Source organism: Anolis carolinensis, unplaced genomic scaffold, assembly GCF_035594765.1.
Source record: "Anolis carolinensis isolate JA03-04 unplaced genomic scaffold, rAnoCar3.1.pri scaffold_13, whole genome shotgun sequence".
NCBI classification, from domain to species: domain Eukaryota; kingdom Metazoa; phylum Chordata; class Lepidosauria; order Squamata; family Dactyloidae; genus Anolis; species Anolis carolinensis.
Window position 1 is genome coordinate 16,852,037 of NW_026943824.1, and position 19,802 is coordinate 16,871,838.

Here is a 19,802-nt window from a genome sequence, read left to right on the forward strand (position 1 = left end):
TCTCCTTGGAAATATCCTTGTGTTGTGTTGTGGGATTGGCATTGACGTGGCCAAAGGCCATGACAGTGGTTCTCAACCTTCCTAATGCCGCGACCTCTGAATACAGTTCCTCATGTTGTGGTGATAAGCCAATCATAAAATTATTTTCCTTGCTACTTTATAAATGTAATTTTGCAACTACAGTAGAGTCTCACTTATCCAAGCTAAACGGGCCGGCAGAAGCTTGGATAAGCGAATATCTTGGATAATAAGGAGAGATTAAGAAAAAGCTTATGAAACATCAAATCAGGTTATGATTTTACAAATTAAGCACCAAAACATCATGTTGTACAACACATTTGACAGAAAAAGTAGTTCAATACACAGTAATGCTATGTAGTAATTACTGTATTTACGAATTTAGCACCAAAATATCATGATATATTGAAAACATTGACTACAAAAATGCATGTCCTAATAGGTGCCATCATCACCCTCCTGGATTGCTGAGGCGCCCACCAGGGGGCGGTAGCGCCCATTTTGGGAATTACTGATGTAATACAATATTATACTAATAATAATATAATATAATACTATTAATTACTGTATATACTCGAGTATAAGCCTAGTTTTTCAGCCCTTTTTTAGGACTAAAAAAGCCCCCCTCGGCTTATACTCGGGTGAGCGTATATAAGCCTGGTTGGCTTATATTTGGGTCAGCTTATACTCGAGAATATATGGTACATTTATTATTTTTCTCTATTATTATTGGTATTATTACATTTATTATTTTTCTCTATTACAGTAGAGTCTCACTTATCCAAGCTAAATGGGCCGGCAGAACCTTGGATAAGTGAATATTAGGTTATGATTTTACAAATTAAGCACCAAAACATCATGTTATACAACACATTTGACAGAAAAAGAAGTTCAATACACAGTAATGCTATGTAGTAATTACTGTATTTACGAATTTAGCACCAAAATATCACGATGTATTGAAAACATTGACTACAAAAATGCATGGGATAATCCAGAACCTTGGATAAGCGAGGCTTGGATAAGTGAGACTCTGCTGTATTATGAACCATAAATATCTTATATGAAGGCTGTACGAGGGTTGAATGAAAAGTAATGCCTCCACCTTCGTTACTTGGGTTTGGATGGGAATATTTTAATACATCAAATGCATAAATAATCCTTAGAATACGCTCTTTAACTACCACTATTCACTTTTCCACATAATCACCAGACAATTGGATACATTTCTGCCAACGATGAACAAATTTTCTGAAGCCGTCACGGAAGAAGTCGACACTGTTTCTGCAACCGGCGTCTCACAGGACCCATTGTGCACAGATCTTCTGACAGCCAAGCGAAGCAATAATGTGACCCACACGTTCTTGTGAAATGCTGATGACGCTTGGAATTTCTCTCTGAGTGATGCGACGATCGTCCTGAATCAATCTGTCATCCTTTTGCTTGTGAAACTCACTGGTTTCTGTCACAGGACGTCCCAACTCTTTGTTTGTCACGCAAGTCAGATGTTCCCACCTCAACATCTTTCAACTTACTCGCCCAACAACACACAGGACTCACTTCAACACAATCCCCATAAACAGCTGGCATTCTCTGAGGAATCTCCTTTGGGGTGACACTTTCTGCTCTCAAGAATTCAGTGACTGCACGTTGCTTAAGTCACATTGACCGACCGTCTGCGCAGGGTTCCATACTTTGCACTTTAACAACACAACCGTTCAATGCTAAGGCTTCCCCGTCTGCGCAGGGTTCCATAATTCGCATGTTAACAACACAACCGTTCAATGCTAAGGCTTCCCCGTCTGCGCAGGGTTCCATAATTCGCATGTTAACAACACAACCGTTCAATGCTAAGGCTTCCCCGTCTGCGCAGGGTTCCATAATTCGCATGTTAACAACACAACCGTTCAATGCTAAGGCTTCCCCGTCTGCGCAGGGTTCCATAATTCGCATGTTAACAACACAACCGTTCAATGCTAAGGCTTCTCCGTCTGCGCAGGGTTCCATACTTCGCACTTTAACAACACAACCGTTCAATGCTAAGGCTTCCCCGTCTGCACAGGGTTCCATACTTCGCCCTTTAACAACACAACCGTTCAATGCTAAGGCTTCCCCGTCTACGCAGGGTTCCATACTTTGCACTTTAACAACACAACCGTTCAATGCTAAGTCTTCCCCGTCTGCGCAGGGTTCCATACTTCACACTTTAACAACACAACCGTTCAATGCTAAGGCTTCCCTGTCTGCACAGGGTTCTATTGACTCGAGTATAAGCCGAGGGTGGGAAATGCAGCAGCTACTGGTAAATTTCAAAAATAAAATTAGAGACCAATAAAATTACATTAATTGAGGCATCAGTGGGTTAAATGTTTTGAACATTTACTGTATTTCAAAGAAAAACAGTAAACTAACTCTGTAAGCGGAAAAGCAACAATAACTTTATAATCATCATCATCATCATCAACAGCTTCATTTGTACCCTGCCCTATCTACAGTAGAGTCTCACTTCTCCAACACTCGCTTATCCAACGTTTTGGATTATGCAACACATTTTTGTAGTCAATGTTTTCAATACATCATGATATTTTGGTGCTAAATTCGTAAATACAGTAATTACTACATAGCATTACTGTGTACTGAACTACTTTTTCTGTCAAATTTGTTGTATAACATGATGTTATGGTGCTTAATTTGTAAAATCATAACCTAATTTAATGTTTAATAGGCTTTTCCTTAATCTCTCATTATCCAACATATTCGCTTATCCAACGTTCTGCCGGCCCGTTTACGTTGGATAAGCAAGACTCTACTGTATCTCCCCCTGGGGACTCAGGCCAGCTTCCAACATAGTAACAGGCAAACGTATAATGCCTACATAAACAATGCAGAGCTAGATATAGATCTATCATTATATATACTAATTTCCCATGTGTATTTCCCCCTGAAACCTTTGCAAATCCTCTCTCTATGTGCATTTTCCTCATGCAATATTTGCAAGCCCTATTTATCAATGCTTATATCTATCTAGAGATCTCTGTGTGTGCGCACGCATGCCTCTGCACTTGCAAACATGTGAGGGTAAAAATCATATAAAATTCATATATAAAATTAATGTATACATATAGGAACAGATATACAGGCACATGGAAATCTCTAGTTATCTATATTTATATAGGATTTGCAAAGACCTGTAAACATATGAGCTGAAAATTCATATATTAACGTATCCGTAGGGTGAACATCTATATAAATATTTAGAAGCTTTGGGACATGCATTTACCCCAAGGAAGAAATAAGGGCTGAAAAACTTGGCTTATCTTCGAGTATATACGGTACTAATAATATTACCATATATTGATATCGTACAATATAGTAACTTAATGCTTATATTGTGCTATGCTTATAATATATTGTATGTACATTTGATTTGTAAGCCGCTCCGAGTCTCCTTCGGGGTGAGAAGAGCGGGATATAAATGTAGTAAATAAATAATATTACCATATAATGATATAGTACAATATAGTAACTTAATGCTTATATTGTGCTATGCTAATAATATATTATATGTACATTTGATTTGTAAGCCACTCTGAGTCCCCTCCGGGGTGAGAAGAGTGGGATATAAATGTAGTAAATAAATAATATTACCATATAATGATATTGTACAATATAGTAACTTAATGCTTATATTGTGCTATGCTAATAATATATTGTATGTACATTTGATTTGGAAGCTTCGGGGTGAGAAGAGCGGGATATAAATGTAGTAAATAAATAATATTACCATATAATGATATAGTACAATATAGTAACTTAATGCTTATATTGTGCTATGCCAATAATATATTGTATGTACATTTGATTTGCAAGCTTCGGGGTGAGAAGAGCGGGATATAAATGTAGTAAATAAATAATATTACCATATAATGATATAGTACAATATAGTAACTTAATGCTTATATTGTGCTATGCCAATAATATATTGTATGTACATTTGATTTGCAAGCTTCGGGGTGAGAAGAGCAGGATATAAATGTAGTAAATAAATAATATTACCATATAATGATATAGTACAATATAGTAACTTAATGCTTATATTGTGCTATGCTAATAATATATTATATGTACATTTGATTTGTAAGCCACTCTGAGTCCCCTCCGGGGTGAGAGAGTGGGATATAAATGTAGTAAATAAATAAATAGTTACTAAGTCTTCACACAGGAGGGGCAAATAACTCACATCTGCTTATATTACACTACTGGAGCCGCCGGTGGCCTAGGGGATAAAAGCCTTGTGACTTGAAGGTTGGGTTGCTGACCTGAAGGCTGCCAGGTTCGAATCCCACCCGAGGAGAGCACGGATGAGCTCCCTCTGTCAGCTCCAGCTCCATGCGGGGACATGAGAGAAGCCTCCCACAAGGATGGTAAACATAAAAAAAAATCCGGGCAATGTCCCCTGGGCAACGTCCTTGCAGACAGCCAATTCTCTCACTCCAGAAGCAACTCCGGTTGCTCCTGACACGAAAAAAAATGTAATTAAAAACACTGTTAATTTTCAATATTTATGACAAAGTCATGTATGGCCTTCACGTTCCTGAGATCTCGATCTGCCAACAAAGAAGACCCGTTGCCGTCAGTTCTGTTTCTAGATTTTTCCACCTAGCTCTTCTTCGCCAATCTCTCCTACCTCCGGTTCGTCCAAAGGGACGGAGATTCCGTAGAACATAATATGATGGGAGTTGCTGTAGACGGGGGGCTTGTTTGGGTTGGAATAGGCTTGCTCGGGCTTGAGCGAGGCGAAGGGGTTGGCGCCGCAGCCTGTGACCCGGGCTTCCAGCTCCAGCAGGATCTTGAGCGAGTTCTTCATCTCCTGCTCACTGGGAAGAAGAAGCAAAGAAGGGTGAGCTCGCGGCCAAGGAAACCCTAAATGCAGGAGGAGGCCCAAAGGATGGCTTCACAACTGCACCTTCTTTGACAATCTCAGCATTCTCTTCTCTCGCTTTTGCTATTAGATCAACAGGTTTTCATAGAACTGGGGTTTCTTTGCCCTTTTTGTGTGTTGCAAGTGAGGGAAGTGAAATGAGTGGGCAGAAAAGTAACCTCATCCATTCTGGTTCAGGAATTGGACGACCCGGTCAATCTAAACATGCAAAAGGCGGGAGTAAAAAGTGGCATTTTACCTGTACATAGTGAAGAGCGTGGGGATGTTGTAGTCCCGGAGAAGCAGCAAAGTGGGCAGCCAGCTCTCCATCAGGTCATGGCAGGAGTGGAACCCTAACCATGGGAGGAAGCAGGAAAGTCAGAACGCATGCAATGCCTATGGAGGCCTCTATGTCAAGGGTTGCTTCAATAATAATAATAATAATAATAATAATAATAATAATAATAATAATAATAATCTATTCTGCCTTGGTCAGACCACACCTGGAATCACACTGTGTCCAATTTTGGGCACCACAGTTGAAGGGAGATGTTGACAAGCTGGAAAGCGTCCAGAGGAGGGAGACTAAAATGATTAAGGGTCTGGAGAACAAGCCCTATGAGGAGCGGCTTAAAGAGCTGGGCATGTTTAGCCTGCAGAAGAGAAGGCTGAGAGGAGACATGATAGCCATGTACAAATACGTGAAGGGAAGTCAAAGGGAGGAGGGAGCGAGCTTGTTTTCTGCTGCCCTGCAGACTAGGACACAAGGGAACAATGGCTTCAAACTACAGGAAAGGAGATTCCACTTGAACATCAGGAAGAACTTCCTCACTGTGAGAGCTGTTCGACAGTGGAACTCTCTCCCCGGGGCCGTGGTGGAGGCTCCTTCTTTGGAGGCTTTTAAGCAGAGGCTGGATGGCCATCTGTCGGGGGTGCTTTGAATACGATTTCCTGCTTCTTAGCAGGGGGTTGGACTAGATGGCCCATGTGGTCTCTTCCAACTCTACTATTCTATGATTCTATGATTCTATGATTCTAATAATAATAATAATGATGATGATGTGTCTGACGTGTGATCCAATACAACAGCCAGCAGAGTGTCTGCTGTGTACTCATCTTGTTGTGTTTCTAATAATAATAATAATAATAATAATAATAATAATAATAATAAAAAAACATCTTGCCAGATGAACAGAAAGGCAACAAACGGAAAAGCAGGGGCACAAAAGACCAGTTATTAATTGACAAAATGATCCTGGAGAACTGTAAAAGCCGAAAAGCTAATCTTCACATGACGTGGATTGACTACTAAAAGGCCTTTGACTCACTCCCACACAGCTGGATCATCAAGTGCCTGGACGCCATCGGGATTAGTAAAAACGTTGGCACTTTTATTGAAAACATGATGGAGCACTGGAAAACTGAACTGTTTGTTGGAAATGAAAGCTATGGACTTGTCAACATCAGGAGAGGAATTTTCCAGGGAGACTCATTGTCCCCTCTGCTTTTCATTATTGCCATGATCCCTCTGTCAACTATCTTACAAAAAACAAATCTCTGCTATCAAACATCTGAGAATTCTCACAAAATTTCGCATCTGATGTACATGGATGACCTGAAGCTGTATGGGAAAATGGAAACTGAAATCCAGTCTCTGACTAACACTCCGAATTTTTCGCACTGATATCAGCATGGAGTTTGGCTTGGACAAATGTTCGACAGTGGCATTGAAGAAGGGAAAAATCATTGAAAGTGAGGGCATAAATATGCCTAATGGTCAAACAATAAAGTGTCACCAGCCAGAGGCCTATAAATATCTGGGCATATTACAGCTGGACAACATCAAGCATGAACATGTGAAAACTGTTGTCAGCAAAGAATACACACAAAGGGTCAGAAAAATTCTCAAAAGCAAGCTCAATGGAGGCAACACTATCAAGGCCATAAACACCTGGGCCATACCTGTCATAAGATATACTGCTGGCATCGTAAATTGGACACAGGCAGAACTGGACAATTTGGACAGAAAAACAAGAAAACTCATGACCATTCATCATTCACTGCACCCTCGCAGTGATGTTGACCGGCTATATCTGCCAAGAAGATCAGGAGGCAGAGGACTCTTACAAGTCAAACAAGCAGTCAAAGAAGAAGAACATACTCTGGCAGAAGATGTAAAGCAAAGTGAAGAACCTGCTTTGATTGAAGTCAAAAATCAGAAACTCCTCAAAGCACAGCAGACAAAAAACCAGTACAAGAAAACCGCACTACAAACTAGAGCTGAGAGCTGGCACAACAAAACATTGCATGGAAAGTTCCTTGACAAAATTGAAGGAAAAGCTGATAAGGAGAAGACCTGGCTCTGGCTCACGAATGGGACCCTGAAGAAGGAGACAGAAGGCCTGATCCTTGCAGCCCAGGAGCAAGACATCAGGACAAATGTAATCCAGGCAAAGATCGAAAAATCAGTTGATGACCCAAAATGCAGACTGTGCAAGGAAACCGACGAAACCATGGATCATATCCTCAGCTGCTGTAAGAAAATCGCAGAGACAGACTACAAACAGAGGCACAACTACGTGGCCCAAATGATTCATTGGAACTTATGCCTCAAGTACCACCTCCCAGCAGCAAAGATCACAAACCTGCAAAAGTATTGGAAAATGAGCACGCAAAGATACTGTGGGACTCCCGAATCCAGACTGACAAAGTTCTGGAACACAACACACCAGACATCACAGTTGTGGAAAAGAAAAAGGTTTGGATCATTGATGTTGCCATCCCAGGTGACAGTCGCATTGACGAAAAGCAACAGGAAAAACTCAGCTGCTATCAGGACCTCAAGATTGAACTGCAAAGACTCTGGCAGAAACCAGCACATTGAAGGTAATTGTCTTACAGTAGAACCTGTAGGTTAAATCACCTTCTATGCTGTGAGCTAAAGATGGGACGGAAGGCAAGAGAAGGGCAAAGTTGAACAATGCGACTTTCTGTCTGTATCTGAAGCCAATGATGCGATTCCAATGGCTAAAGGTTGCCCGGGACATAATACCCGGGGCCGATGTTCATGGCTAGCTTAGCGTTCCATGCCTTGCAAGGCTACGATCTTTTCCTGCCCACTTGGAAACCCAAAAGGTATTTCTTTCCATGCCACTCGCTTCTCGGCAATGAACAGAATGGAGTTTGGAGCTTCCCGGGGGGAATTGCAAGGACCTTGTTGTTTGCGCAGCTGTCGGAACAAGGATGCCGAAGTTATTTCTGCGTCATGGCTGGTGTGGCCTTTTCCTAAGATAACAACATTTGGAGGCGGCTCCATCCGTGCAGAAGGAGGGGACTGTGGCTTGCAAAGCCCTCTTTGCCATTCCACAAGATGGTCACGTCTTTACAAGGGCATTTCACCGCCCTGGTACTAATCACTTAAGACTGGGAGGAATGTTATGGGGCAGACCGATAGGATACAGATTGGCTCCCGACTTGAGCCTTCATGGATTTCGGGGTCCTGAAACCAAATCTCAGCAGATACCTATCTCAGCTCCTCAAGCCCCTAGCAAAGATATCTACTAGACATGACCAAAAAATCGTTTTGAATCATATATCGGAATTATTTCGGATTGTTCTTGCTTTTTGATACGCATTCCGAGACATTGTCTCACAGTGCAACCAGCAATGTAATTCGAACCATTGTTGGCCCATTCTCTAATTGTCTCTTAATGTTTCGTTAATTTTTTTCCCCCAAATTTTTTAAAATATATTTTTTAAAATATTTTTTAAAGTTTTTTTGTTTCTGCAACCTACCTAGTAGGCATGTCCGATCGATGAAAAAAAATTTCAATTCTCGTTTCTAAAATAGGGGGCGCTGGCGCTTCGATATAGAAAGTATTTCTGATTTTTTCACCCAAAAATTTCGGATATTTCCAAAAATTCGTAATGATTCTAAATGTTTCTAAAATGGCGGACGTGCATGCGCAATCGCTACACACTGGGCTTGTATGGCAATCTTCCATGTGGACACAGAGGACGTTAGCCCCCACCTTTGCGTCCATCGTGGAAGTTTCTGATTAGCCAGGGAAGTGGCAGCTATGTTAGCCTGCGCTAAGCTCCCGTTCAAGGTAGGTTCCAGAAACAATTTTTTAAAATATTTTTAAATATATATTTTTAAAAAATTGGGGGGGGGGGGGGGAATTAACGAAACATTAAGAGACAATTAGAGAATGGGCCAACAATGGTTCGAATTACATTGCTGGTTGCGCTGTGAGACAATGTCTCGGAATGTGTATCAAAAAGCGAGAACAATCCGAAATAATTCCGATATACAATTCAAAACGATTTTTTGGACATGTCTACTACCTAGAATGGGAGCTTAGCGCAGCCTAACATGGCTGCCGCTCCCCGGCCAATCAGAAGCTTCCACGATGGAAGCAAAGGTGGGGGCTAGAGTTGATGAGGATAGTTCAAGAAATGAGGGCGGGAGAGCCCTGTAAAAGTCCCCCCACCCCCCGGTTCCTTTTTTTTTTTTTTGGCAATTGCGCATGCGCGTCCGCCATTTTAGAAACATTTAGAATCATTACGAATTTTCGGAAATATCCAAAATTTTTGGGTGAAAAAAAAAATCGGAAATACTTTCGATATCGAAGTGCCAGCGCCCCGTACTTTAGAAACGAGAATTGAAACATTTTTTTCATCGATCGGACATGCCTAATATCTACGTATATTGTATATACATGTAATGTGTTGGAGTATTTTTGTGTGAGTATGAAATGTTGAATCAAGTGTTTTTGCTGTTTGCAACTGTGTGTTCCAGGAACGAAACAGTAAACAGCAGGCCAGTTTGACTGATAGCCTGCTGCAGCCTATAGGCCATGACTTCTGTCCTGAGAGGACGTTCTTCCTTCAGACTGTGGAATGTGCTGTTCTCAGTAGTATGTGTGTGCTCTGCTGAAAGGCAAGAAGAAAAGCATGTCTGCTACTAGCGATGGACTTTGCATCTTGTAAATATCTTTGTTTATATGGAATAAATCTTTGAACCGCTGCCTTCAGACAATTTACAACTGAGGTGTCGTTTGTTGGTACTGCTTCTCCGAACGAGCAAGCAGTCTGACCGAGGAGGAATTGGTGAGAGTCAAAGGATCACCAATTAATCAGGGTGCTGCGGAGCTGATGTTTTTAAAACACCACCCTGACATAATGTTGATACTAATATTATAATGTAATGCAATATAATACTACTACTAATAATAATACAATATAATAATATTAATTATATTATATCTATATATATAAAAGAGTGATGGAATCAGGGCACCGGACAAAACAACAAAACTACAGGCCCCCCAACCTCGAAATTTGACAACACAACCCATCATCCACGCCTCTAGGTTGATACAACAAAAAGAAAAGAAAAATAAAGTCCTAATTAGAGGGAGAGGAATAATTGTTTATATCCAATTGCTGCCAGTCAGAGGGCTAAGCTCCGCCCACTTGGTCTCCTAGCAACCTACTCAGCCCAGGGGACAGGCACAGTTAGGCCTCACTTATGCATTTTCCACAGATTATCTGATTTTAACTGGATTATATGGCAGTGTAGACTCAAGGCCCTTCCACACAGCTATATAACCCATTTATAATCTTATATTATCTGCTTTGAACTGGATTATCTTGAGTCCACACTGCCATATAATCCACTTCAGTGTGCATACTAAACATAAAGACTACCATGCAACAGACATTCAATACCACCACTACCTCAACAATTTCTCACCAACACCACCAGACAACGCCACAGCAATGCGTGGCTGGGCACAGCTAGTACTATTAATAATAATAATACAATATGATAATATTAATTATATATTATATATTAAATGTAATATTACTAATAATATTATGGTATAGTGCAATATAGTAATATATAATACTATTATTGTGCTATGCTAATGATATAATATATTGTATGTATATATAACTTGTAAGCTGCTCTGAGTCCCCTTCGGGGTGAGATAGAGTGGGGTAAAAGTGCAGTAAATAAATAAACAAACAAATAACATTGCGGAATATGGGAAACACAGCTCCATGATATATATCAGGTTAAAGGATAAGGATCTCCATCCCTGCATGAAGTATGATTTGGGGCCAGATCCTGCATTGCAATAAATCACACGCAGCTTTGCAGTGCACGAGACAACTGCCAGATACAGGCTCCCGTCTGAGGCCAAGGCTTTAATGGCTTCCACACCTGCTCCAAACATAACCAGCTAGTAAGTCCGAGGCATGCTAATGAGCTGGTTATTCCTGTCAGCGTCAAAAAGATCTTGAGTGTTCATTCGGTCTAATGCGCACTGACAGCAGCAAACAGCTGATTGGGAAAAAAGTGGCCTCCATCAATGAAACAGTGGGATACCCATGCAGTGTGTCTAGCAAACTAGAAGCCATCATGTAGTAGTAGTAGTAGTAGTAGTAATAATAATAATAATAATAATATATGTAAATATATATAGAATATGTAAAGCAAAGTGAAGAACCTGCTTTGATTGAAGTCAGCAATCAGAAACTCCTCAAAGCACAGCAGACAAAAAAACCAGTACAAGAAAACCGCACTACAAACTAGAGCTGACAGCTGGCACAACAAAACATTGCATGGAAAGTTCCTTGACAAAATTGAAGGAAAAGCTGACAAGGAGAAGACCTGGCTCTGGCTCACGAATGGGACCCTGAAGAAGGAGACAGAAGGCCTGATCCTTGCAGCCCAGGAGCAAGACATCAGGACAAAGGCAATTAAGGCCAAGATCGAAAAATCAGCTGATGACCCAAAATGCAGACTGTGCAAAGAAGCTGACGAAACCATGGATCATATCCTCAGCTGCTGTAAGAAAATCGCACAGACAGACTACAAACAGAGGCACAACTATGTGGCCCAAAGGATTCATTGGAACTTATGCCTCAAGTACCACCTCCCAGCAGCAAAGAACTGGTGGGATCACAAACCTGCAAAAGGAGAATGAGCACGCAAAGATACTGTGGGACTTCCGAATCCAAACTGACAAAGTTCTGGAACACAACACACCAGACATCACAGTTGTGGAAAAGAAAAAGGTTTGGATCATTGATGTCGCCATCCCAGGTGACAGTCACATTGACGAAAAACAACAAGAAAAACTCAGCCACTATCAGGACCTCAAGATTGAACTTCAAAGACTCTGGCAAAAACCAGTGCAGGTGGTCCCGGTGGTGATGGGCACACTGGGTGCAGTGCCAAAAGATCTCAGTCGGCATTTGAAAACAACAGACATTGACAAAATTACGATCTGCCAACTGCAAAAGGCCACCCTGCTGGGATCTGCACGCATCATCCGAAAATACGTACATCACACAGTCCTAGACACTTGGGAAGTGTTCGACTTGTGATTTTGTGATACGAAATCCAGCATGTCTATCTTGTTTGCTGTTTCACACAACAACAACAACAACAACAACAACAACAACAACAGATTTGTTTATGGAACTCTGGATTACAATTCAGGATGTCTTCTAGTTCAGATGGGGTTTAAGTAATTATAAAGAACTGTAAAACAATTGCGTGCCAGTTTATGGAAGACAATTACCTTCAATGGGTCCTGGCTCGGTGGGAAAATCAGGCAGAAAACCCAGTCTCGTGAGAGATACAAATAGCAAAGTTTATTTTCACCATAGCTATGAGAAGGCAGAACAGCCGTACACACCCACAAGGTTCCGTACCGTGCAAATGGCTATTGCAAAACATGTCGCAGCAAACAAAGAAAATATACCTTGGCTTATCTAAACTTGACCAATGGCTGAGGGTCTTCCTCACCTTCCACACCTACTTGGCATAAATGATACCTGTGACCTCACTCGTTTACTCTTTCTTCTCTCTTTAAAACCCCAAAGGGCTGTATCATGGAAATGACTGCCGCCCCATGTGTGCAATTAACGAAGAATATTATATATCTTTGGCTTATCTAAACTTGACCAATGGCTGAGGGTCTTCCTCACCTTCCACACCTACTTGGCATAAATGATACCTGTGACCTCACTTGTTTACTCTTTCTCCTCTCTTTAAAACCCCAAAGGGCTGAATCATGGAAATGACTGCCGTCCCATGTGTGCAGTTAACGAAGAATATATATCTTTGGCTTATCTAAACTTGACCAATGGCTGAGGGTCTTCCTCACCTTCCACACCTACTTGGCATAAATGATACCTGTGACCTCACTTGTTTACTCTTTCTTCTCTCTTTAAAACCCCAAAGGGCTGTATCATGGAAATGACTGCCGCCCCATGTGTGCAGTTAACGAAGAATATATATCTTTGGCTTATCTAAAATTGACCAATGGCTGAGGATCTTCCTCACCTTCCACACCTACTTTGGCACAAGTGATACCAGTGACCCAACTTGTTTACTCTGAGCCTTCTTCTCTCCTCAGAAATTTCTGGAGAAAAAGCACCAGCTGGGACAGGAAGCAGACATTTTAATATTTTATACAACTTAGAGATTCTGAGAGTTTTATTACATACACAAGGAGCAATGTCACTAAACTCTTCTGTGCAGCGGCTTGTTGTCCTTACACAGCCAAGCGTGACGCACAAGGGGATGCCTTGGCTCCTTCCAAGCATCCAGAAACAACCTCTGCTGTTCAGGTTTCATTACTTCTCTGGAGATCCGTTTTTATCTGGCATCTTGGCAGGACGTTCTCATGGAAGGCATATGATGAACTCGGAGGATCTTATTGCCCATTAAAGGGCATGATGTGCTGCAAGTTTCAAATGGAAGCTGGTGAGTTCATTATGCCTGAGTTGGAAAAAGTTATTGACTTGGACTGGAAGATGTTGACTTTTTTGAGCTACAATTCACATCCATCCCACTGTCTTGGGAATGCCTTGAGACGTGGTCCAAAAAGTAATAATTCCAAGCTCTAGTGAGGAAAGCAGACCTATTGAATTGCAGGGAGGCTGTTTCCAGGTTCAATGAAAGTAATGTCTCTATTAGGCATGTCTGATCGATGAAAAAAATGTTTCAATTCTCGTTTCTAAAGTAGGGGGTGCTGGCGCTTCAATATAGAAAGTATTTCCGATTTTTTAACCCAAAAATTTCAGATATTTCCGAAAATTCGTAGATTCTAAATGTTTCTAAAATGGCAGATGCGCATGCGCAATCACCAAAAAAAAAGGAACCCGGGGGGGGGGGGGGATGACAACTTTCCCGCCCTCATTTCTTGAGCTATCCTCATCAAATTTGCAATGCCCTTGCAAGTTGTGCAAAGATACTTTGAAAACTAGAAATTCCCTTGCTATATTTGTAAGCAAGGAGGACACTGGAAATCAATTTTTTTTTGGGGGGGGGGGGGGATTAACGAAAAATTAAGAGACAATTAGAGAATGGGCCAACAATGGTTCAAATTACATTGCTGGTTGCGCTGTGAGACAATGTCTTGGAATGCGTATCAAAAAGCGAGAATAATCCGAAATAAATCCGATATACGATTCAAAACGATTTTTTGGACATGTCTAGTCTCTATCATTGGGAGAAGCTCTTCGTTGATACTGTGAAGCATCATGTTGGAGACAGAAGGTTCTTCCGTGGCATCGCCAGCTAAAGTTATTGGAATGTGATGGAAAACAATGCTGTCTTGGGATTACTCCTGCTCGTTGTTGACCTAAGCAACCCGAAAGATAGTTGCATCTATCAAGTAGGAAATTTAGGTACCACTTGTATGGGGAGCCTAATTTAACTCATTTACGACACCATAAAAATCATCCAGCAGCATTTGGAATGAGGAAGTATCCAAGGACTCGGCATCACAATGGATAATGAAGCAGCTGTTCCACCTGTGGCCGGAATCGAGCGTACCCTCAGGAAGCTGGAGAAGGTTAAATTGCCTCTGTGTCTGTCTCTGTCTCTATGCTCATATGGCACTGAATGTTTGCCTTGTATGTGTACATTGTGATCCGCGCTGAGTCCCCTTCGGGGTGAGAAAGAAGGGCGGAATATAAATACCGTAAATAAATAAATTTGCATGTTTTTGAACTGCTAGAAGAAACTACAAGCAGCCACATTGCAAAGGAGAAGAGGAGAGAGCCTGGGCTGCTGCTGAAGCTCAAACACGGTTTGCTTGCTTGTCATCGCTCTCCTGTAGATAAAATACTTGGATCTCTCTGCAGCCACTCGATGCATTCCACTTTGAAGAGCTCAGGGACACATTTAGTGCAGATCCAAAGAGCACTTTGCTATAAACAGCATTTTCTCTCTCTTCTTTCTTTGGGCCTAAACTTATCCTATCTTACAGCAACACACTGCTGACTGCAGAGTTGCCCAGTTCACTTAACGTTTCTCTTCAATTCTGTGGCATTCCCAGATTGGAAATCTTGAATCCCGATAAGAATGTAAACATGGCTTTGGGGGGTCTTGATCAGTCATTGGTGGCAGTTGCAGTGGTCTCAGGAAGTTAGTGAAGGCATTGCAATTCCCATCATCCATGGTCCATCATCCTCCAAACCGCACCAGGGTATAGAGTGGTTCACGGGGACTCTATGTGCCAAGTTTGGTCTTGATCAGTCATTGGTGGCAGTTGCAGTGGTCTCAGGAAGTGAGTGAAGGTATTGCAAGTCCCATCATCCATGGTCCATCATCCTCCAAACCGCACCAGGGTATAGAGTGGTTCACGGGGACTCAATGTGCCAAGTTTGGTCTTGATCAGTCATTGGTGGCAGTTGCAGTGGTCTCAGGAAGTGAGTGAAGGTATTGCAAGTCCCATCATCCATGGTCCATCATCCGCCAAACCGCACCAGGGTATAGAGTGGTTCATGGGGACTCTATGTGCCAAGTTTGGTCTTGATCAGTCATTGGTGGCAGTTGCAGTGGTCTCAGGAAGTGAGTGAAGGTATTGCAAGTCCCATCATCCTTGATCTGTCCTTACCCCAACTGCACCAAAATGTGAATTGGGCCATGGGGGATATGCGTGCCAAGTTAGGTCCTAATCTGTCATTGGTTAGAGTAACAGTGATCTGTGGGAGATGAAGTTTTTGAAAGTACTGCAAATCCCAAAATCCTTGCTCCATCCTTCCTGAAATGCTGCAGCATGTAAAGTGTGCCATTTGGGATATGTGTGCTAAGTTTGGTTCAGTTGTGTCATTCCTGGCAGTTGCAGTGATCCCAGGAATTGAGTGAAGGTACTGCAAATCCCATCATCCGTGGTCCATTTCCCCCCAAACAGCACCAGGTTGTAAAGGGTCTCATCGGGGTTCTGTGTGCCACGTGTGGTCCAGTTCAGTGACTGGTGGGCGTCGCAGTGGTTTGTGGGAGCCGAAGTGATTGAAAGTACTGCAAATCCCATCATCTGTGGCCCATTGTTCCCCAAATGGCCACAGGAGAAAACGGTCATCATGGGGGTTAAGTGTGTCACGTTTGGGCCAGGTCCGTCCTTCCTGGCAGTCACAGTGGCTGGTGAAAGTGGCGGCCAATCAGAAAGCTGCCACATACACACATACAAACATTAACACACATACAAACATTAACTTTTATTATATACAGTAGAGTCTCACTTATCCAACACTCGCTTATCCAACGTTCTGGATTATCCAACACATTTTATAGTCAATGTTTTCAATATATCGTGATATTTTGGTGCTAAATTCGTAAATTCAGTAATTACTACATAGCATTACTGCGTATTGAACTACTTTTTCTGTCAAATTTGTTGTATAACATGATGTTTTGGTTCATAATTTATAAAATCATAACCTAATTTGATGTGTAATAGGCTTTTCCTTAATCCCTCCTTATTATCCAACATATTCGCTTATCCAACGTTCTGCCGGCCCGTTTATGTTGGATAAGTGAGACTCTACTGTACATAGATTAAGGGAGCAATAGAGCCACTTACCTGGATGGAAGCCCACCACAAGGTCCGGGCGAGCCGCCTGCTGAGTCTCCACTTGCGATTCCCAAAAATCGTGGTACAGCCCCTTGTAGCTGCTGAGATAGACCCTTCCGCGGGGCCCAAAGGCTGCCAGCGGAGGCCTCATGATGGGCCCGTCCACAACGTCCACCCCCACCATCACCACCTCCATGCCTTGGTGTGCCGGGAACAGGTGGGAGAGTTCGTCGTAATCTGTCACGCGAGCGTTGAGGGTCTCGACGTGGGAAGCCCCGACCACGTGCACCGTGATGGGCTTGGCGTAAGGATCGAGACCGAACGCGTGCAGCGCCAGGCCAATGCTGGCCGGCCGGGACACAAAGTCTGTGGTCACTCTCTTGACCGACTCCGCCAGCTCCGTGTCGTCGGGCTTCGGCTTCCCCGCGTTGGCCCACAGGATGTTCATGTGACGCCCGGCGAGGATCGGACGGAGTTTTTCCTCCAGGCTTCCCTGCATGAGGAACCAGTCCGGCCAGCCTTGCACGTCCTGGATATGTTGTGTCCATGCGGACGTGGGAAATGGGATGTCGCCTACCAGGAGGAGAGAAGACTCTAGCTTTATGATACAGCAACAACAATGGCCTCCATTGGTATCTATATCTATCTATTAGACATGTCCAAAAAATCGTTTTGAATCGTATATCGGAATTATTTCGGATTGTTCTCGCTTTTTGATACGCATTCCGAGACATTGTCTCACAGCGCAACCAGCAATGTAATTCGAACCATTGTTGGCCCATTCTCTAATTGTCTCTTAATGTTTCGTTAATTTCCCCCCCTCCCAAATTTTTAAAAATATATTTTTTAAAATATTTTTTAAAAATTTTTTTGTTTCTGCAACCTACCTAGAATGGGAGCTTAGCGCAGCCTAACATGGCTGCCGCTCCCCGGCCAATCAGAAGCTTCCACAATGGACGCAAAGGTGGGGGCTAGGGTTGATGAGGATAGCTCAAGAAATGAGGGCGGGAGAGCCCTGTAAAAGTCCCCCCTGGTTCCTTTTTTGGGGCGATTGCGCATGCGCATCCACCATTTTAGAAACATTTAGAATCATTACGAATTTTTGGAAATATCTGAAATTTTTGGGTGAAAAAATCGGAAATACTTTCTATATCGAAGCGCCAGCGCCCCCTACTTTAGAAACGAGAATTGAAACATTTTTTTCATCAATCGGACATGCCTACTATCTATACACATAATAAAAATGGAATTATGTATGTGTGTATGTGGCAGAGGTGTCCACTTACACAGACAGCCTCCCACCTCTACAAACAGCTTTAACCCACATGCTGAGGAGCCACCAAAGCCCTCCCTCCAAGGACATTGCAGGTTATAGCGAGCACCACATCCTTTCTCCATTGGTGCAGAATTTGCATGACCCCACCCACTGCCTCTCCCGTAACCCTTTCCTACCATTTCCTATGGCACACAGAAACTGAACATACTACCGTAGAGAGAGGTTTGGGGAGAATTCACCATCTATATCTATCTATATAATAAAAGTCAGTGTTTGTATGTGGATTTGTATGTATGTATGTGGCAGCTTTCTGATTGGCTGCCATTTCAACAGGCCGCTGCGACCTCCGCGAATGACGGACCTGGCCCAAACTTAGCACACTTATCCCCTATGACCCATTTTATGTCCTGGTGCCGTTTGGGGGATGATGGCCCAAGGATGATGGGATTTGCAGTACTTTCAATCGCTTTGCCTTCCACAGACCACATCAATGCCCACCAGTGACGGAACTGGATAAAACTTGGCAGGCAGAACCAGCATGACCCCCCTTTATGTCTTGGTGCAGATTGGGGGGGGGGGGGGGGGAATGGACCGTGGATGATGGGATTTGCAGTACCTTCACTCACTTCCTGAGAGAGCTGCGACTCCCACCAATGAGGAATAAGGACCAAACTTGGTACATAGAGTCCTCCTCGCCCACTCTATATCCTGGTGTGGTTTGGAAGAGTTTGGACCATGGATGATGGGACTTGCAGTACCTTCACTCACTTCCTGAGAGCACTGTGACTCCCACCAATGAGGAATAAGGACCAAACTTGGTACACAGAGTCCTCCTCACCCACTCTATATCCTGGTGTGGTTTGGAAGAGTTTGGACCATGGATGATGGGACTTGCAATATCTTCCCGCACTTCCTGATACCACTGCGAGCCCCACCAATGTCTGATCAAGACCAAACTTGACATATACAGTCCCCATGACCAACTTTACATCCTGGCGGTGTTTGGAAGGAGATGGACCTTGGATGATGGGACTTGCATATGGGAGTTGTAGTTCCCTGCAACACCTGAACCCAGCTGACATTGGATCTAGACTACACTTGGAACACGGCCAAACAATGCCTTTCTCAAATGACCCGCCGCGTCCGCAAGCTTGTTTTATAAGAGTTGGAGGGACTGGGATGTATAGTTTACAATCTAAGAGCACTCTGAATCCCACCAATGATAGAGCTGGAACTAACTAGGTACACAGGTTCAACATGGCCAAGTTTCCATACTGGTAGGGTTTGGGGGTGATTAACCTTGACATCCGGAAGTTATAGTTCACCTGAAGTCCAAGTTGGCCCACGCCTTCTATAGAGGCATATGAGCAGAATGAGAGATTCCTACAGAGAACGTTTTTAATCGAATCAATGCATAATCAGAACCACCAAAGTCAAAACCATAAATGCAAGGGGATGACTACACTGCCTTTCCCATTCGGAGGCTGACCTGTAAATACGAGCCATTCCATCAGCCGGTCCAGGGCCGCCAGCTTCAGCTTCTTGCAGACTTTCTTATGGACGGGCCAATTGGACCGCTGGCACTCGGAACCACAGTAATAGACGTTCTGGCACCTGGAAGCAGAAGGAGAAAAGACTCAGATCCCCCAGAAAGAAATTGGCTTCCAATTCTGCAAAGAAAGGCAGCTTTCGGCACTGAGAG

The 19,802-nt window shown here is 42.9% G+C and overlaps 1 protein-coding gene across 1 annotated transcript in view; it reads right to left on the minus strand.

The window, feature by feature from the left end:
- Nucleotides 1–2,376: 2,376 nt before the first annotated feature.
- The window catches only part of mss51 (MSS51 mitochondrial translational activator), a 33,821-nt gene continuing 16,395 nt past the window's right edge, over nt 2,377–19,802 (minus strand). The window contains exons 5-8 of the mRNA XM_062964620.1: nt 19,590–19,714; nt 16,834–17,397; nt 5,199–5,292; nt 2,377–4,895 (exon numbers count right to left, since the gene is read on the minus strand). Coding sequence (XP_062820690.1) covers nt 4,664–4,895; nt 5,199–5,292; nt 16,834–17,397; nt 19,590–19,714 — 1,015 coding nt within the window. The 3' untranslated portion in view covers nt 2,377–4,663. The remainder of the gene's footprint in view (nt 4,896–5,198; nt 5,293–16,833; nt 17,398–19,589; nt 19,715–19,802) is intronic.